At 34.4% G+C, this 22245-nt stretch overlaps 1 protein-coding gene across 1 annotated transcript; it reads right to left on the reverse strand.

Moving 5' to 3' along the window:
• Positions 1-10758: 10758 nt before the first annotated feature.
• On the reverse strand, positions 10759-12780 carry PABPC5 (poly(A) binding protein cytoplasmic 5). The gene is made up of 2 exons (XM_021693035.1): positions 12690-12780; positions 10759-12032 (listed from the first exon to the last, which is right to left on the reverse strand). The coding sequence occupies exon 2, from the start codon at positions 12004-12006 to the stop codon at positions 10858-10860; it is 1149 nt and encodes a 382-aa protein (XP_021548710.1). The 5' UTR covers positions 12007-12032; positions 12690-12780; the 3' UTR covers positions 10759-10857.
• Between the last annotated feature and the right edge of the window lie 9465 nt (positions 12781-22245).

Raw genomic sequence — 22245 nt, forward strand, 5'->3', positions numbered from 1 at the left:
TAAATCAGGGGTTGAAAAACTATAACTTGCAGGCCAAATCTGGACAGCCACTTTTTTTCATATAGCCTGCAAGCTAAAAAAGGCTTTTGATAGATGGAACATTTACAATTGATTTGATGATTGAAAAAAACAACTTTGAACCTTAATTAAGCTAAATGTAATCTCTCAAATTATTTTCATTAGAATTTTATTACCAAAGAATACTCTTTTATCATTGTCATCATTATATTTTGAATTGTGCCAATTTTAAAATGTGTGGAAATTTTTTTTATATAAGTATCCGCATAATATCTTTGATGTTACTTCTTTTTGTTCCCCCAAAGGCTAAAATAATTACTATCTGGCCTTAACAGAAAAAAATGTTTGCTGACTCCTGTTCTAGATCTTCCTAAGTGCATAAAAATTACTCAGAGGCTATAAGAAAAATGTAGATTTTTGTTGTTCACCCTACCTTCACCACTCCTATGTCAATTTTGATTCAGTAAGCCAAGGATGAGTATTAGGAATCTCAATTTTAACAAGACACCCTAGGTAATTCTGATACACTCTGAACTAAATAAAAAACAAACAAACAAACAAAAAAACAGAATGCCAACTTGCACTGTGCAAATTTTAGTACTGCCTTTGAGCTACATTTGGGCCTGTACTTCACCACTGGCATGCTGGTAAATACCAGTTCATTGTAAAGATCTCATTGGAATGAATTGCCACAGAGACCACACTTGTCTATGATTCTTTCCACCTGTCACCATTTGTGCAGTCATCATCCATTGGAACACAGCACTGTTGGGGAACCAAAACATTGTTTTTGGTCTAGGAGGTCTGTAACTCTTAATTTGAACCTCTATGATAGGGATAGATAGATGCATCATTATTCTTGGGTTCCATACATCAGTTCTTATCTCCTTTTTTATTCCCTCTTTATTATTTTATGTATATATGTATGTATGCACATATCCATCCATCCATCCAATCTCCCTTTAAAAGATTAAAAAAAATAAAATAAAATAAACACAGGATTTTAATTTTGCTAGAATTAGTACCACCTCCCACCCCAATTACCATGCAAACCTTGAATTTTTGATAGAAATGATATACTATTTATGTCATAGTCAATTTAGAAATCTACCAATGCACCTGGGAAAGACAAAATGTTGTGACATTTGAGTACAAACAACAAAACATAAGGAGCTTTAAAAAATCAAAACATTACAGTACATTCCAGAGTCATTGTTGTTAGAATTTATTGCTGAAATACCTTAATAAGAATTCTGAGAAGTCCTGGGGTGCCTGGGTGGCTCAGTCAGATAAGTTTCTTCCTTCAGCTCAGGTCATAATCCTGGGGTCCTGGGATGGAAGACTGCACTGGGCTCCTTGCTCAGCGGGGAGCCTGCTTCTCTCGGCCTGCTGCTCCCCCTGCTTGTGCTCTCTCTCTCTCTGACGAATAAATAAATAAAATCTTAAAAAAAATAATTCTGAGAAGTCCTGAAAGTTTTAGGTAGTACATGTGAAAATAAGAAAGGAAGAAATAATTTATCTTCAGAGACAACTTTAAGCATTAATTATGAACTCTTCTTAATGAAGTTTATACAGGTTGCCCCTAGTTCATATTTCTAAGAACCAAACCTTTCCTCTTTTCTCTACTTTCTTGACATTTTCATTGCCTTTTTTGTTTATACTAATGGTGCATCAGAGAAATATGGGTTCCCTCTCTGAGTAGATGTGAAGGATTTCCACGACTTTTTTGCCCTTCTGTGTCCAATACTCACTTCTACATATTTTTTGTGCAAGTTCTCTTTCTGGAGACAATGTATTAATTAGTATTAATTTATTTCTTGTGTTTCAAAACATGTATCTCCAATCCATCTGAAATTATTCTATTTTAATTAAATTTCTAATACTGACTAAAATTATTTAATATAGTGTTCTTAGTTATTCAATGAGCTTTGATTTTGTTTTTTAGGGACAAATTCCATATTGTTTCAAGTAGTTAATTACATTTTCAAGTTCACTCAGAAACCTGATAGACTGCCTTTGCACATTAAGCAAGATAAACAGTTCTACCAGACAATATTCTAAAAATATATGATCCCATGGGGTGCCTGGCTGGCTCATTTGGTAGAGCGTGCAACTCTTGATCTCAGGACTGTGAGTTCAAGCCCTACATTGGGAAAAAAGAAATCTGAAAAAATAAAAATAAAAATGTATGATCCCAGTGAATTAAAACACAATTCTTATAGCCCTAAATCCTTGGCCCCAGATTAGAGATACAATTTCAAACATTCAATTACTTATATGAGAAACTCAGCTTAAATGATTTCTATAGATGAAACTTGTTGTTGAGGAAAAGTTGTGACACTGCTTTTCAGTTTATATTTCATCTTATAAATAGAATATTTGAGGAGACATATTTATCTTTGAGCATTAAAATAGATTATATATATGCATCTCTCACAACCTAAAAAATTTTTTAAAAAGTGCAAATGACCCAGTGGTCTAAGAAAATCATTCTGTCTGAAGTAAAACTATTTTTCTTTTGGAGACTAAAGTGGGAGACATACTTAGTTCATGCTTGCTTTTCAATCATCACAGTTTTTTTCATGTATATCAAAATATAATAGAAGTTTCAGGGCGCCTGGGTGGCTCAGTTGGTTAAGCGACTGCCTTCAGCTCAGGTCATGAGCCCAGGGTCCTGGGATGGAGTCCCGCATCAGGCTCCTTGCTCGGTGGGAAGCCTGCTTCTCCCTCTCCCACTCCCCCTGCTTGTGTTCCCTCTCTCGCTGTGTCTCTCTCTGTCAAATAAATAAATAAAATCTTTAAAATATATATATATATATATATATAATAGAAGTTTCAGAAAACTGTATCTTCCTATGTATTTTTACTCTTTGACTGAGAGGGCTTACATTATTGTGGTATATCCCCATAAAACAACTAAGGGCTACATATAGTTCATTTTAATTGCCTAAGATGCCACTTCAGAAAAGTTGGTTAGTGTCTCTTAGATCATTTCTTGTTATGCTTGGGATGTTGCTTTCACATCTCAAAATTTTTACCACATTAGCAATATATAGTTCTAGTTGTATTACCTCTTTGGTACTCAGATGCTCTGGAGCATGTATACATTATGAAAACACAATTCCAAACAGAGCCCATAGTTTTGTTGTTGGCTTAATTAGCATCATTTTGATATTTACATTTAAGAAGAATATCTTCAGCTAGATACACTCATCCATATATAAACAGTACATGTTCTGCCATCTACTGTGGCTTAACATGCAAGTCCTGAAATTTTATTTCAACAAATTGGCACAAAATTGCATACACACACATCTACTAGAAATGTTTGAGGTAATGTTTAGACAAACTATGTAAACTAAAAATGCCTTATTAAAACGTCTGTGTTCAGCAAAGGATGGAGTTGAGATAAGGTGATGAAGATAAAAGAGTAGAGAGAAGAAGATTAGCACTGATGATTTTTTTAAAGAAATTCACTTATAAATGAAAAGTTCCTGAGGGTTACTATTACTGTAGTAGTCAAATCAATGTTAAGCATAATCATACAGGGGCGCCTTGGGTGGCACAGTTGGTTAAGCATCTGACTAATGATCTCAGGGTCATGAAATAGAGCCCCACGTGGGGGTCCATGCTCAATTCAGAGTCTGCTAGAGATTTTCTCCCTCTCCCTCTGCCTCTCTCACTTGTGCTCTGTCTCTCTCTCTCTAAAATAAATTAATGAATCTTCAATAAAAAAGAAGAACCATACAAACTAAATGAAAACTATTCATGATACTTCACCTTAAAGTAAATATCAAGTCAGGCAGACATTTACTGCCTTTACTCTTAAATGTTTGTAACATTCAAATTACTTTTTATTTATCTATGTCCCTTTTTATTTTTTTTCCATCTGATTACATTTGTATGTGTATTCTACAAAACAAAACAAACTCGGGGCACCTGGGTGGCTCAGTCTTTAAGCGTCTGCCTTCGGCTCAGGTCGTGATCCCAAGGGTACTGGGATCGAGCCCCGCATGGGGCTCCCTGCACCACGGGGAAGCCTGCTTCTCCCTCTCCCCCTCACCCTGCTTGTGTTCCCTCTCTCGCTATGTCTCTCTCTGTCAAATAAATAAATAAAAAATCTTTAAAACAAACAAACAAACAAAAAAACCAAACTCTTAAATATAGAGAACAAACTGGTGGTTGCCAGAGGGGAGGGGATTAGGGGATGGGTGAAATAGGTGAAGGGGATTAAGAGATCCAAACTTTCAGTTATAAAATAAGTAAGTCCTGGAGATAGAAAGTACAGCATAGAAAATACAGTCAGTAACATTGCAGTAACTTTGTAAGGTGTATCTATGTCTCTTTTTAAATTATCCTTTGTTTAATTCATAAATCCCATATATTCTTTAATGAATAGAGAAAAACATATTCTTCCTCTTGACTTTCGTAACTTTGTCACCATTCCTACCATATTGTAAAAAATCTTCCCTTCATCACAAAAAGTATGATATTTACTCCTTTATTTAAGGAAATTAACATATAATAAGTTTCTCTGCCATAAAATAAATTAGACATATATTTTGTGTTTCCTAAAGCACTGGAAAAGAAAAGCTTGCAAATTCTCCTCTATGTTTGTTCTACTCAAGTATGTAGTCTGTCCAAAATCCTCAGAAAGGGGATTTAAAACACAGGAAACAATAGATGTTGGCAAGAATGTGGAGAAAGGGGAACCCTCTTACACTGTTGGTGGGAATTCAAACTGGTGCAGGCACTCCAGAAAACAGTATGAAGTTTCTTCAGAAAGTTAAAAATAGAACTACCCTATGATCCAGGAATTGCACTACTAGGTATTTACCCAGGGATACAAAAATACTGATTCAAAAGAACACATGCACCTACTGTTTATAGCAGCATTATCAACAATAGCCAAATTATGGAAAGAGCCCAAATGTCCATCAGGTGATGAATGGATAAAGACGTGTTATATATGTACAATGGAATATTACTCAGCCATAAAAAAAGAATAAAATCTTGCCATTTGCAATGACGTGGAAGGAGTATTATGCTAAGTGAAATAAGTCAGTCAGAGAAAGACAACCATATGATTTCACTAATATGTGGGATTTAAGAAACAAAACAGATGAACATAAGAGGAAAAAAAAAAAAGAAGCAAACCATACAGCAGACTTTTAAATATAGAGAAAAAACTGAGGGTTGTTGGAGGGGAGGTGAGCAGGGGGATGGGTTAAATGGGTGTTGAGTATTAAGGAAGGCGCTTGTTGTGATGAGCACTGGGTGTTATATGTAAGTGATGAATCACTAAATTCCCCTGGAAACTAATATTGTACTATTTGTTAACTAACTGGAATTCAAATAAAAACTTGAAACAGGGATACCTGGGTGGCTCAGTCAGTTAAGCATCTGCCTTCTGCTCAGGTCATGATCCTGGAATCCTGGGACTGAGCCCCATATCAGGCTCCCCACTCAGCGGGGAGTCTACTTCTCCCTCTGCCCTTCACCCTGCTCATACTCTCTCTCTCGTTCTCACAGTCCCTCATAAATAAATAAATAAATAAATAAATTAATTAAAAAAAAACCTTGAAACAACAAAAAAAATAGTTGTTTACACCCAAAGAAAGTGAAAATGCTAATTCCAAAAGATAAATGCACCCTACGTTTATTGCAGCATTATTTACAATAGCCAAGATATGGAAGCAACCCAAGTGTCCATCCATAGATGAATGGATAAAGAAGATGTGGTATATATACACAATGGAATATTACTCAGCTGTAAAAAGAATGAGACCTTGCCATCTGCAACAACGTGAATGGACCTACAGAGTATTATACTAATTAAATCAAAGACAAATACCATATGATTTCACTTATATGTGGAATCTATAAAACAAATGAATAAACAAATAGATTGTTAAATACAGAGAAAAAATGGGTGGTTGCCAGAGGGGAGATGGATAAAATAGATGAAGGGGATTAAAAGGTACAAACTTCCAGTTACAAAGTAAGTCCTGGAGATGAAGTGTACAGCATAGGGAATGTAGTCAATAATTTTGTAATAACATTGTTCAGTGACAGATGGTAACTACACTTATCATGGTGAGCACTGAGTAATGTATAGAATTGTTGAGTCAATATGTTGTGCACCTGAAACTAATATAATTAGTATGTCAATTTTGCTTAAAAAAAGGAGTTGTTTGCCATCCTGTGTAAATTTGCTTAAAATTACTTTTTAAATGTTCCTAAATATTGATTTAAAAAGTCATTGATTTCCCAAAAGTACAATTTACCCTTTTGGAAGTTTTAAACCAATCTCCAAACTTGTAAAATTATTTATTCTATGTTACAGAAGGCTTATTGTTTATGCAAAAGATGCCAACATCTGGTATTTCCCTTACTAGTTCTAAAACAAAGAAACTAATTTACTCTGATAACTGAGACAGTCATGACATATATCCTTATTCATCTCTTCTCTTGCATGTCTTTCTAAAGAACTTAATATTTTCTTAATTAAATAAAATACAAAGGCTCCAAACTTTTGTTGAGAAATTTAATGCAAACATTAATCATTTTTGGTTGCCAAACGGGAAATCTTTTAAAATTGACTTTGACTTTTGAGGGTGAAAGTACTTGGAGTTTTTTTTTTTTAAGTTTCATAGTAATTATATCCTCAGTATTTGTACATTGATTTAGGTCTTTCTCAGATTTCCAGTGGTAGCTAGATTATCTAACTACTGACCATGATCCTTTGGAGCCAAGTGAAATACATTAACTTTCTTGAGGCTCCAAGAAACCATTTGTTAGGTCATACTTATGGGAAGTAATGCCCTAAAACATGTAAGAAACAATTAATTTCACATGCATAAGTATTAGTTTTTCAGGGGTTATTGCAATCATTTGATTTAATGTAGGAGCAGGACCTTGTGGAATAGTCTTGGTCTTGAAGCAACATCCCATTAATTTATTTAAAAAGTGTTTCTATACAAATAGACTTTCATTTGAGTTTGCCAATTCTTAGAAGCTTTGTCTAAGATAAACTCATCAATCAATTCTTGAACAATAATGAAAAGGAAAGCATGAGAAGTATAAAGTATTGATAACACCTTAATGGTATAAGCACTAGTCTATGTCACCAGTAACACTACGTTAGAAGCAGCAATCTATGTAACTAATCAGTTCTCAATTATTTCTTCATGGGATGAAATTTAATAAAAATGGCTTATTCTGTAATTCATTTCTCTTGTGAAATTCTGAGAAGAGAATTGAAAAGCAAACAAATGGAGGGATAATTCAACAACTAATCATGGAATGCTAACTAAACTCTGGGTATTACTGTAGGTGCTGGGAACACATGTATCATCTATATTCAGTCATTTATTGATACATTTCTGACTAGTCCCTTAAATTAGGCCATTTATAGGTAAGATGGTATTCACACCATTCCTAAATATTCCCTTAAAGACACAGTATTCTTAGTTATTTTTCCCCTGTGCTGAAAATATCTTACACATGTAACATTTTATTTTTTCCCCTTAACCATAGATACAACCAGAAAGGCACCAGTATGTATGACATTTTCTGTACAGAAAAGTCTCACCAAAATAACCTTTAATATGATGGTTTACAATCACAAAGCAACATTCTTTTTTTTTTTTTTTAAGATTTATTTATTTTAGAGAGAGAGAAAGAGAGTGGGGGGGATGGGCAGAAGGAGAGGGAGAGAGAAACTTAAGCACTGAGCGCAGAGCCCAAGGCAGGGCTCTATCCCAGGATCCTGAGATCAGGACCTGAGCTGAAACCAAGAGTCGGACACTCAACCTACTGCGCCACTGAGGCACCCCACAAAGCAATGTTCTTAATTTTCTTCTCCCTGGGTACATTTGAAGTTTGTACAGTGACTTTTTTGAAAAGCTAAAAAAACAAAAAACAAAAAACAAAACAAAACAAAAAACTTGTGTTGAACAGTCCATTCTTAAGTTTACCATGACAATTGATAGTATTGTTTTACTAATTTTTACTAATTATCTTGTGCTAGGAAATGTTTTTAATGCCTTTTCACCAATTTAAGCTGTTCAGTTGTTTTGCTCCCCCTTCGAAGCCTTAATTATTAGTCTATTAAATGTAGTTAAAAATGAAAAGTACAAGATTGGAAAACTACCGAGGTGTTTGTGTTCAAATAGAGATTATCTTTCCTTTATCTTCTCCCCCTTTTTACCAACTAAATTTAGAGTTTTTGACTATTGTGCAGTGTCCTAACGTATGTTTTAACTGTCCTTGGACATATTTTAATTAGTCCTTTATTTATACTGTCTGACTTCTTGAAAATAGTAATTATTTACTGTTATTTACTATTATTAAAATACTTGAATAATTTCCCAAAATGTATTAAATACTTATACTTGAAGATTTTTACCTACTAGAAATCTTTCGTGATTTATACTGAATCAAAGCATTCGTCAAGGTTTTAAGTTAACACTAACACTTCAAGATTATAAATTTAAATAAAAACTGGTAATGGGTAAAAAGGAGTAGAGAGTACGTATGGTAAATAATTACCAAAGTAACTATTTTAAATTTATTTGTTTGCATTGTTTTCATATATTTTAATGATCACAAGGGTATAAAGCAAGTGGGCTCAGAAAATATGAAAAATTATATCCCATTAGTTTTTAGTTTTACTTTTGTCAATTTAAGTAAAGAATATATCTTGAATGTTTTTTTCAGAATTTTGATACATATATCAATATAATGTGCATTTTAATTTTTCTAGCAGACTTAAGCTTTTATATGCTATAGATACTTTTTCTCAAGCTCATATAACTCATACTGTTTTAAGCAAGGAAGTTAATCACAACATTGTTTATAGATGTAGAAAACATTGAAAAACATAAATCTTATTCAATAATGTGCTACTTAATCTATAGTACATCCATATAATGGAATACTGTGCAGTCACTAAAATGATGATACAGATCGATATTTATTGACATAAAAAGATTATGTTTTAGTTTACAATTTAACAAAACACAGTACATATAGTATGTTTTCTGTTTGTTTGTAAAATATTGTGTGTATACATAGGAGAAAGGGCATGGAAGTATATGTATGCATTGAAAACACTAGTAGTGGTTATCTCTGTCCTGTGGAAATTTTACTTCTCTATAAATGTCTGCATTGTGTACATTTTTTAAATGAGCATGTATTATGTATATGATCAACAAAAACAGTGATTTCCATTTGAAAATACTTGATAATGAATATAAATGTAATTTCTGGATAAACAGTTACACAGAAACAGATTTTTCCCATTATTTTATGGGCACATAGCTAACAAAAGTGTTAATAAAATTATATATTTATATTGCATTATGTATGTAACCTAAGATTTCTATATAACATAATAAAAGCCAATTAAGAATAGAGACAAAACATTTTCTTACGGTTGGATCTGTGATATGAGTGAATCCTATTTTTAAAAAGTAATTAAGTTTTACACAAATTAAGTAATAATTTCTCTACTTCCAAAATGGATTTGAACACCCACATATTAAATGAAAGGCAATCTACAGAAAACATAAAAGTAAGTATAATATGGATGGAAGGTAGATGGGTGGGGAAAAGAGGGGACTACAAGTAAAATATGGAAAATCCGTAATCAAGAAATTACAGGCTAAATAATGTAACTGCAATATAGAACAGAACATTTTGTCACAACTTCCAAGCAGCCAGACATAAAGAGATCCATACTGGATTAATAGCTCTCAAATAATAGACGGAGGCATATGATTTAATCAAGAGAGGCAAGCTTTTCCTTACTTTTGATACATATGTGAATATTATCACAGGGATGTATTAAAAAATTTACAAGAGATAATGACAAGTTTAATATTGAAGATATTCTTCAATGTAGTTTTTCAACATCACTGTATGGATTATTTACCCTTATATTGACACTTTATAGAGGCGGAGGTAAAATTTTAAAATTATCTATAGGTAAAGGCAATTCAGTGCACTTATTCATCTTTCTCATTATTTTAACATGACCCATCTATACTACTAAAGAATTGAAAAAAATGAGTGGCAAGAATGCTCCTTAGACGTCCTCATATATTAAATCTCTCAGATTTTTAAGGTGAAACTCATTTTAATAATGCTTTAAGTGTTAGTTTCCTAAGGTACTGATTGAGAAAACACCAATATGTTTATTTCTCTGGGCATGAAGTTAAAGAAAACTCCCGACACTTAGTCAAAGCCACTGCCAACTCTGTGGTATGCCCACAATATATTAGAAAAGGGAAAAAAAAAGTATAAATAAAGAAACTCACATCTCTTTAAAATAACATTCACTTTAAATAATAAGGTAAAATTATGCACAAATGTTAAGTGGATCACATACATTTTCGCCTGCTCTACTGATTTCTCAAAAAGAAAGTCAGAAGTTTTATGTGTGATAGATTCAGAAATAATGTCCGTCTTGAGAATATTTTCACAGAAGCAATTACATTAGTATTATAACTGGAATAAGGAAGGAACCTATGTTCAACCAATTACCTTACCTGGACTGGTTTAGGAAAAAAACAGTATGTGGAGGGATGAATTTTATTCTACATATTTCTAAGGATATTTTATCAAAAAATAGTACAAAATGACAGTTTTACAATTAGAAATTATGTTCTTCACTAAAATGAACAAGGTTTTCTACTTTTACTTTTTTTTTTTTTTTCCAAAAGAAAATATTCACTTAAAAAAAAATAACCTGGAATAAAATAACCTCTTATCACAAAGTAGCCCAAACTAAGTAGGCACCAGCTTAAGGCTGAAACAAATTGAGCATTCTTATTCTCACCACCTGCGCCTGGCCTGGCCCAGGGTAACATGCAGGGGCTTGGAGCCCACTGTGCGACCATTCATCTCATCCACTGCTTTGGTAGCATCTTCAAAAGAGGAGAAGCAGACAACACCAAACCCTTTGCCTTGCCCTACTTCCACCATCACTTTGGCCCGGCTAATTGATCCAAAGGAAGAAAATTCCTCCTTCAGTTTTTCATCATCGATGGTCTCATCCAGGTTCTTAATATAGATAGGCACCCCCGAAGGCCGACTTTTTTCTTTTAATCTCAGCCGTTCAAATCTTCGTCTTAACTCAGCCAATCGTTCAATTTTCTTCTGTGCTCGCCCTACATATAGAACTTTCCCATTGATGGATTTTCCATGCAGGTCTAATACAGCTTTTTGGGCAGCCTCGTGTGTCTCATACCTCACAAATCCAAAGCCCTTAGATTTCCCACTGGCATCTCTTATTACCTTAACACTCTCAGTTGGCCCATATCCACTAAAGATTTCCTTCAGTTTTTCGTCATCCATGTCATCTCCAAAGTTTTTAACAAAAACATTGGTGAAAGTTGCTCTATCCCTGGTTCTGACTTCAGCTGCCCGCTCTTCTGGGAATTTGAATCTGCCAACATACACCTGGCGGTTATTAAGCCGCACTCCATTCATGTGCCAGATGGCTCTGTTGGCAGCAGCCAGGCTGTCAAAGTGCACATAGGCATAACCCTTAGAGCCATTGTCATCACATACGACTTTGCATGAGAGAATGTTCCCAAAAGCAGAAAATAAATAAAAAAGGGCCCTATTGTCTATGGATTTATCCAGGTTTTTGATGAATATATTTCCAACTCCAGACTTTCTTAAGCGATCATCTGGCTGAGACCACATGAGGCGGAAAGGTTTGCCATTAATCAAATCAAAATTCATGGTATTCAGGGCCCACTCAGCATCTGCAGGAAAGCGGAAGTTAACATAGCCATAGCCCAGGGGGCTGCGGGTGACAGGGTCACGGCAGATTCGGGTGAAGCGCAGAGGGCCAGCAGGCCTGAACTTTTTATAAAGCATGTCCTCCGTGACATCTGGGTCCAAGTCACCCACGTACAGGGCAGCCTTTAGGTACTTCTTTTTCTTGCCAGCAGGATTAGGCTCTCCACTCCCCATCTTTCTGAGTACAGGGAGGTGGCTCTCTTGGGAGAGAAAAGAAGGCTGATTTCTCTAAGCTATGGGCCAAGCAGCTGTTCACAAACAGAAGAAAGCCAAGGAGAAGGAAGCTAAAAGCAGACTCAGAATCACTGTTGAGGCTGAGAAAATGAAGTTCAGAAACAGCTGGTCAGCAGGTTCAGAACAAACACATCAGACAAAAATGCATCCCAATAACGAATCTGTTCTAAGGGGACTTATAATTTCCACCCATTAAGATTTAAAATCTGTTTCAAAAGCCAGTAGTAAGAAAGAAATTTCCTGTTCCCCATTTAATTGTAAGAAATCATCAGGCAGCTGGCTGTCACCCCACATCCAGCATTGCAGACAGAGGCCTCGAGACCTGTTTTCTGCATAAACATAGGCCTAGAGCTCCTGTTGGCTTAAAATTCTATTAACATGGGCAGGGGCGAAACGTGTATTCCTCCGCCGGCTGCCTGGCCGGTCTCAGGCGGGCTCTCAGCTAACTAAGGCCGCTAAACACACTCAGCGTCAGCAAAAGGGCAGACTAAACACTTGGTGCGCTGGGGCCGGAAGGCAGGCTGCAGACGGCGGATCAGATCGCACAGAAAGACAGACAGACAGACACACGCGCTGGAGACGGGAGACCGCCCAGATACCCCAGATGCCCACCGGGTACGGACCGAGTGACGCGCGGTAATTTCAGCAGTCTGAGACTCGCGGCAGGTCCGGAGGGACTGACTGGCAGACACGCACTGGGTCAGCTCAGGCGGGAGGCGGTTCCGGACAGATGCGGGGCGGAGTCAGAGGAGAAGGGCAGATGCGCAGCGGGCGGGCAGAGCAGGGACCATGGACGTGGATTGCTCTCCGCAGGACAGACCGACACAAGGACGAAAACCATTTAGCTGTGGTAGGGCGGGCGGGGCGTGAGGAAACCCGGAACCCTGCTAAGTAACTTCCCGCTTCCTCTGTGCCAAGATTTAAAAAAAAAAAAAAGCTTTTTCAATATTTTTCTTTATTTTAAGATTTTATGTTTTTATTTATTATCTTAAAATATTAATTTTAGGCTGCTGATCCCAAAATCAAAGCAGGAGGTGATCACCTAGGCAGAAGGAACTCTCATACTTTTTTTTAATAAAAAAATAATTCCCAATACTATTTCTGCTTAGGAAATAAGATAAAGGGTTGCATACTTTCCTGAGTTAATTGGAAAGTCAGAATTGACAGCTATACTGGATTCCCATTACAGTGCTAAATGGTCACAGGGTCAAATAAAACACAGGGCCATGTTGTGTTTGGCCTTTATCCTTACTCCATTAAACTCCAGCATAATGATCACAGTATCCCCAGGTAGTAGGCAGAATTCTTTTCACTGCTCCAGTAATACTAAGATTTTAATGACTGGAGAACCATAAAATGGCTTTTTATGATACCTTGTGTCACAAAACGTTGAAAATGTGCTGTCTTCATAATCACATATTACAAAATCTTACTGAAAGAGATAAAAGCTGCAGAATCAATACAAAATGTATGATTAATGTTCACAGATGAAATAAACATGTAAAATATAGTCACTTTATGCATTAATTACTGATTATTTTTTAAGTTTTTATTTAAATTCCAGTTGGTTAACACAGTGTAATATTAGGTTCAGGTGTACAATATAGTGAGTGATTCAACACTTCCATACAGCACCTGGTGCTCATCACAAGTGCACTCTTTAATCCCCACCACCAATTTAACCCATCCCCCACTCACCTCCCCTCTGGTAATCATCAGTTTGTTCTCTATGGTTAAGAATCTGTTTCTTGGTTTGCCTCCCATTCTTTTTCTTTTCCCCTTTGCTCATTTGTTTTGTTTCTTAAATTCCACATATGAGTGAAATCATATGGTATTTGTCTTTTTCTGACTGACTTATTTCCCTTAGCATAATATTCTCTAGCACCATCCATGTCTTTGCAAATAGCAAGATTTCATTCTTTCTTATGGTGGAGTTATAGTCCATTGTATATATACAATCTTGTATACAATATATATAATATTCATGTATATATATACCACCTCTTCTTTATCCATTCATCAGTTGATGGACACTTGGGTTATTTCCATAATTTGGCTATTGTAGATAATGCTGCTATAAACTTCGAGGTGCATGTATCCATTTGAATCACTATTTTTGTATTCTTTGGGTAGATACCTAGTAGTACAATTGCTGAATCATAGGGTAGTTCTATATTTAACTTTTTGAGGATCCTGCATACTGTTTTCCAGAGTTTCTGCACCAGTGTGCATTTCCACCAACAATGCAAGAGGGTTCCTCTTTCTGCACATTTTCACTGTTGTTTCCTGTATTGTTGCTTTTAGCCATTCTGACAAGTGTGAGTTCATATCGCAATGTAGTTTTGACTTGTATTTCCCTGATGATCAAGGATGTGAGCATTTTCTCATGTGTCTGTTGGCCATCTGTATGTCATCTTTGGAAAAGTTTCTATTCATGTTTCTGCCCATTTTTAAATTTGATTATTCATTTTTGGGGTGTTGAGTTGTACAAGTTCTTTATATATTTTAGATACTAACCCTTTATCAGATATGTCATTTGCAAATATCTTCTCACATTCCAAAGGTTGCCTTTTAGTTTTGTTGATTGTTTCCTTCACTGTACAGAATCTTTTTATCTTGATGAAGTCCCAATTGCTTATTTTTGCTTTATTTCCTTTGTCTCAGGAGACATATCTAAAATGAATTTGCTATGGCCTATGTCAAAGAGGTTACTGCCTGTGTTCTCCTTTAGGATTTTTATGATTTCAGGTTTCACATTTAGGTCTTTGATCCATTTTGAATTTATTTTTGTGTATGTGTAAGAAAATGGTCCAATTTCATTTTTTGCACATTGCTGTCCAGTTTTCCCGCTGTTATTTGTTGAAGAGACTGTCTTTTTTCTATTGGATATTCTTTCCTGCTTTGCTGAAGATTAATTAACCATATAGTTGTGGGTTCATTTCTGGGTTTTCTATTATGTTTCATTGATCTGTGTGTCTATTTTTGTGCCAGTACCATATTGTTTTGAACACTATAGCTTTGTAATGTAACTTGAAGTCCAGAATTGTGATGTCTCCAGACTTGCTTTTCTTTTTCAAGATTGCTTTGTCTATTTGGGGTCTTTTGTGGTTCCATACAAATTTGGGGATTGCTTATACTAGCACTATGAAAAATGCTGATGGTATTTGATAGGGATTTCATTAAATGTGAACATTGCTTTGGATAGTATAGACATTTTAACAATATTTGTTCTTCCAATCCATGAGCATGGAATGTCTTTAATTATGAATTTCAACATGAGTTTTCAACTTTAAACCATGGCAAGAAACAATGTTATAAGCTTAGACTCAACTCAGGTTTCCCACTATATCTCTCTCCTTAAAGTTTGTGAGAAATTGTTTTGGAAAGGAGTGTTTCCCTCTCTTTGGAAAATCATCAATGTCTATAACACACAGCTCCTCATCTAGTCCCTTCCACAACCCCTCCCTTCTAAAAGAAAATCCAAACAAAACTTATATCAATACTATTATGCTGGAAAAGATCCTGGCAATAACAAAGAATGCAAGTGAAGGACATCACCCCAAAGGATGTTGTTTTAAGAAGAAATTATTATAATAACAGGCTAAATTCATGTGGTGCTTCATTTTTTACATCTTACATTTTCTATTAGACTGTGTAGCTGACTAAGGATAACAATTTACCCTCATTATTTACTCAAATATTTAGTAATTTTCTTTATTGAGCTCTTGTGCTTGCTTTATAGGATTCTTGCTTAGGTAGGACATGGAGACCATGTGAGGAAAGGCAAATACAAACAAAAAATATAATAGAGATAGACTAATAAAAACTAGTATTACAGTATAACCACAGTGACCAACATGTAGAAACACTTGTGAACACCTGCTTAGCTTATTGTATTTTGAAAAAAAAATAAATAAACACCTTTCCTCGTGACTTTAGTTAACAATGGGCTACAATTTTGGACTGTTTTTATTTTTCTTATTTAAAAATATTATTTTACTGCAAATATTATATTAAAATAACACAAATCCAAGCAAATTCCCACAATATTATCACTGAGTCAAATCAATATTTTATTTTTATGTAATCGTCTAAATGTTTTCCATATTCCAATTCATTTGTGCATATTTTCTCTAAGATTATAGATATGTTTGGGTTGTTAAAAATAATTATTTTCAAGATAAACTCCTTTCTACACTTATTTCCTATTTTGGGGTCATTAAAGTATAGACATTCTAAACTATAGTGAACTTTTTATTGGGTCAAAAATCAGAAATCTAGAACTGCTTTGAAATGAGTGAATTTTAGTAGTGTTCCCTCTGCTAAGTGGAAGTTTATGGGGGAAAAAAAAAGTTTTTACCTGTAATTTGTTTAATCCTTTTAAAATTTAAATTGAGAAGAATCTATAAAACAAAAATTAGATATAGAACATTTCTCTGTCATTATTATTATATATTAAAGGGAAGTTTATAGCCTATTATAAATATGATTCATATATGAAATCCATTAAAAATCCCCATCCAGATTCCTAAGGCAATTGGTTGAAGCACATCTGAGTCTTTCCAAATTTGAGAAATGTTTTGCATGAGAAAAGAATCCTGAACAACTGGCATTCTAAGTGTATCTCATCACATGTTGTTATTTACAGTTAATAGCAAAGTGTCGGCATGCGTGGAAGAAAAGGAAAGTTGGGAATTTATTTTTCAGCTTTGTCTTAACAGGCACTTGATTCTGTGTTTCCAGTTAAAAGTATCAGCAGTACATATTGCTGAGACTTCACGAGGAAACTAAATTTGCTGCTTTCTTGAGTGAAATCTGGGATGACTGAAAAAAATATTATAAAGTTAAAACTTCATTACCTAGTATTTGACTAATATTTTTTTAGATACAGGAAAATTTCAAGAAAACAATTTGATGTTGAGAATGTGATACAAACAGGCATTTTTATAGTAGGTTTTGGAGCCAGTAGTGATTCTTCTTTTCTATTTCCAAAAATTTTATCCTGATAATCATGAAGGACATTGATAAGATTATCAAAGAATTATTAATTTGTGTTTATTAGAATATACTTACTAAAGTGAGAAAGTGGCCCAAACTAGAAAAGTTTCAAAAGAGTTTACAATGGAACAGACTTAATTACTCAGCCATCAAAAATAATGAAATTTTGCCATTTACAATGATGTGGATGGAGCTAGAATGTATATGCTAAGCAAAATAAGTCAGATAAAGACAAATACCATGTGCTTCTCATATGTGGAACTTAAGAAACAAAGCAGATGAACATATGGGAGGGGAGGAAAGACAGAGTTTAACAAACCGTAAAAAACTCTTAGAGAACAAATTCAGGGTTGACGAAGGGAAGTAGGTGGGGGAATGGGCTAGATGGATGATGGGTATTGAGGGCACTTGTTATGATGAGCACTGGGTGTTGTATTTAAGTGATGAATCACTGAATTCTACTCCTGAAACTAGTATTGCACTGCATGTTAACTAACTAGAATTTAAATAAAAATTTGAAAAAAAAAGAATGAGGCATATTTGTATGTGCTGAATAGAAAGTTTTTGAGAATTATTTTATTTAATGAAAAATGCAAAGTACTGAAAAAAGAATTAATGCTAAATTGTTAATAATTCAGAATGTCTTATTCTTCAATATTTAACCAAAATTTCAGTATTTTTAAATTATAGAACTATTTTAGATATTCAAGGCAGTAACTATAATTCATACATTTATAACCCTAGGGGATTTGTGGAAAATTAAGACAAATGTATTAGTTTAATATATTTTCTTTTTTTCATTTGTAACATGAACTAAATCTCTGTTGAATAAAAAGTCATATCCTTTTGATTCTAGCCATTTTGAAACGTGTAAGGTAATATCTCATTGTGGTTTTGATTTGCATTTTCCTAATGGTTAGTGAAGTTGAACATCTTTTCATGTGCCTGTTGGCCATGTGTATGTCTTCTTTGGAAAAAAAAAATCTCTATTCAGGACTTCTGCCCATTTTTAATGGTATTATTTATATATATATATATATATATATATTTTGGTGTTGAGTTGTGTTTTTTGTATATTTTGGATATTAACCCCTTAGCAGATAATATCATTTTCAAATATCTTCTTCTATTCAGTAGGTTACCCCTTTATTTTGTTAATGGTTTCCTTTGCAGTGCAAACGCTTTTTGTTTTGGTGTAGTCCCATTAGTTTATTTTTGCTTTTGTTTCCATTGCCTGAGGAGACATACATAGAAAAATATTGCTAAGGACAATGTCAAATAAATTACAGCTTATGTTTTCTTCAAGGAGTTTTATGGTTTATATGTCACATTTAGGTCTTTAATCCATCTTGAGTTTATTTTTGTGTTTGGTGTAAGAAAGAGGTCCAGTTTCATTCTTTTGCATATAGCTATCCAGTTTCACCAAAAACATTTATTAAAGAGACTATGTTTTCCCCATTGTATATTATGGCCTCTGTCAAAGATGATTTGACCATATAAGTATGGATTTATTTATGAGCCTTCTATTCTGTTCTATTGATCTATGTGTCTATTTTTGTACCAGTACCATACTGTTTAGATTATCATAGCTCTGTATTATATCTGGAAATATGGGATTGAAATAACAAGTGTTGACAAAAATATGGAGGAAAAGGAACCCTTGTGCACTGTTGATGGGAATGTAAATTGATGCTGCCCATGTGAAAACAGTACGGGGGTTCCTCAAAAAATTAAAAATGGAAATAGCATATGATCCAGTAATTCCACTCCTGGGTATTTACCCAAAGAAAAGAAAAACACTAATTCCAAAAGATATATGCACCTTATGTTTTTTGTAGCATTATTTACAGTAGCCAAGATATGGAAGGAACCCCCATGTCTATCAATAGATGAATGAATAAAGAAGTTGTGGTATGTATACACAAGGAGTATTTCTTAGTCATAAAAATGAGTGAGATCTTGCCATTTGCAATAATATGAATAGACTTAGAGGATATATTGATAAGTGAAATAAATCAGGCAGAGAGAGACAAATACCATATGATTTCACCTATATGTGCAATCTGTAAAACAAAACAAAACAAGCGAACAAACACTTTACAATACAGAGAACAAACTGAAAGTTGCCAAAAGCGAGGTGAGGGGATGTATGGGTGAAATAGATAAGGGAGATTAAGAACAAACTTCCAGTTATAAAATAAATAAGTCATGTAGGTGAAAAGCATACCATAAGGAATAGAGTCAATATTTTTATAATGTTGTTTGGTGACAGATGGTGCTACAGTTATTGTGGTGAGCACTAAGTAATATATAGAATTGCTGAATCAATATGTTATACACTTGAAACTAATATGACATTATATGTTAATTATACTTCGATAAAAATAATAAAAATTAAATTTAAAAGATAAAAAACTTGCAAAAATATCATGCATTCTACTGTGAAGAAATCTGAGTATTAATAAACATAATACAATATTATGTAACAACTTTATATATATTTAGGTTTTATTAAGTGTCTCTTTAGGGTGCTTTTTTTAAAGATTTTATTTATTTATTTGACAGAGAGAGACACAGCGAGAGAGGGAACACAAGCAGGGGGAGTGGGAGAGGGAGAAGCAGGCTTCTCGTGGAGCAGGGAGTCTGATGAGGGGCTCAGTCCCAGGATCATGGAATCACCACACGAGCCCAAGGCAGACGCTTAATGACTGAGCCACCCAGGTGCCCCCTTAGGGTGCTCTTTTAATTAGATCCCCTAAGTTTAAAATAAATGTAAAGAATACTACTTGTGAATTTATGCAATTGATATGTAGTCACAATCTAGCCTATCTAAAAGTTTATATAGCATATATGATGTTGAATCAAAGTATTTTCTGTTATGATGCACTAAAATAGGGTAGGAGTATCACCCACTTGGCGGATAGTCTCAAATTTCTTTCTCCTCACTAGGGTCTGTTTACTGAACAGATGTCTCATACAGGAAAATACACACACACATACACACACACACACACACACACACACACCACATACTCTGATTAAAACATTGAGTTATAGTCATTTTTAAATGTAAGCTTTGTGCTATATTCTTGTTTTTTAAATTATGGTTAAAACACACAAAGTTTACCATCTTAATGATTTTAAGTGTACAATCCAGTGACATTAACTATACTCACATTGTTGCGCAACCAACACCACTATCTCCAGAACTCTTTTCATCTTGCTTAACTGAAATTCTCTACCCATTAATCTATGCTTTAAATGACACTTAACATATGTTAAGCCATTTCTTTATAGGGCATTAAGGCTTTAAATTATTTTATTATCATGATACACAATGCTTTAATAAACATCCTTACTCACATACAATATATTCACATTGCAATATATTATTGCTCCTATTTCTATTAGCTAGATTTTCAGAAGTGGGGATTACACAATTAAATGGTATATGTATTATTATTTGGTTATATATACTAGTCAGATTTATTTCAAACATGCTATAGTAATTTACTTATTTTACCAACAACATAAAAATTTGGATGAAATGGCCAATTCCTAGCAAAATAAGAATTACCAAATTTTGGGGCACCTGGGTGGCTCAGTCGTTAAGCTTCTGCCTTCCGCTCGGGTCATGATCCCAGGGTCCTGGGAAGCCTGCTTCTCCTGCTCCCGCTCCCCCTGCTTGTGATCCCTCTCTCGCTATCTCTCTCTCTCTGTCAAATAAATAAATAAAATCTTAAAAAAAAAAAGAATTACCAAATTTGATTCAAAGGAAAAATAGAAGAACAATTGCTAATGTCCATATTAGAGAATTATTTTACATATGCTATTAAAAAAATCAGGCACAGGTGATTTTATAATTGAGTACTATTCTATAGTCTTTAAGAAAATGCAAGTAGGGTCAGTGCTATTCAAACTATTTCCAACTAAATAGTAGGTCACTTTTATAAAATTAAGAGAGAATTCTCATAAACCCAGCTTCTCTTTTCAAACCAGAATAAAGTTATAGACTGATGGTCGGCCCATTTACTGATGGAACTTGGATAACTATTGACTTAGTTGTGTGTTATGTGTGAGTGTGGCAGTAGGCAGATTGCTGGAGCAGGGTTAAGTTTTACATAATAAGGATTTAGAACGGGATATGTGATGGGAAGATAATTAAAGACTTCTGGTTTAGAATGGCAAAACAAAATAAAACATTCCACATATTGACCATCATATCTTATACTTTTTTCCTTCCTTCTGGACTATCTGTTCAGAAGTGTAAAGCATGGGAAACAGTTCTCCACAGATAAGGAACATTGAACATTTAAATAAATAGAGGATTGAAGAAAATTCTCTGCTTGTCTTTTTCTGACATAGAAGTTCAGGTGTAACATAATACATTATTGTTTAATCTTTATCAAAGGGAGGATCATAGTTTCTTTCTCTTAAGACATCCCACATTCCCAAATCCCTGTCCTGTGTCTATCGGCACACTAAGTACTCAGAAAATTCCTGAGAAAGCTGTTGGGATTCCTCTTGTATATTTCTTGGTCATCCATATTAATCCTCACAGCAGGTGACAGGAATTGTATGCCCATTTTGTTCTGAGATAATATTATAATAATAATTATCTCCATGCTTTCATACATATAGCAGTAGTTATATTAAGTGGCCATTAGATTCACAAGTGAAAATCCTACATTTTCAATTTGGTCTTTGAATGAATTCCTTAGTACTTTTCCTTTGCCATGTTTCTAACTATTTCTTTGTTTTTTTAAAGATTTTATTTGTTTATTTGAGAGAGAGAGCAAGAGAGATTGAGAGAGAGCTCAAGCATGGGGGAGAGGGAGCAGCAGAGGGGAGAGGGAGAAGCAAGCTCCCCACTGAGCAGGAAGCCCAACGTCGGGCTCAATCCCAGGACCCTGGGATCATGACCTGAGCTGAAGGCAGACACTTAACCGGCTGAGCCACCCAGACACTCCTCTTTGCCATGTTTCTAAATACACTCTTAAAAATAAAAGTCTTGCATTATATATATATTTTCCATAGAATATTTTTTGGGGGTGGGTTGGCACAAGAGAAATATTAATACCTTTATAAAAAGTTATGATGATTTCTACAATTATTTTATTAAAATTATAATTTAATTCCTTACTTAAAAAAAATAGTTCCTGTGCAATATCAGACCCTAAT

The sequence above is a fragment of the Neomonachus schauinslandi genome, chromosome X (assembly GCF_002201575.2).
Source record: "Neomonachus schauinslandi chromosome X, ASM220157v2, whole genome shotgun sequence".
In the NCBI taxonomy this organism is placed as follows: Eukaryota; Metazoa; Chordata; class Mammalia; order Carnivora; family Phocidae; genus Neomonachus; species Neomonachus schauinslandi.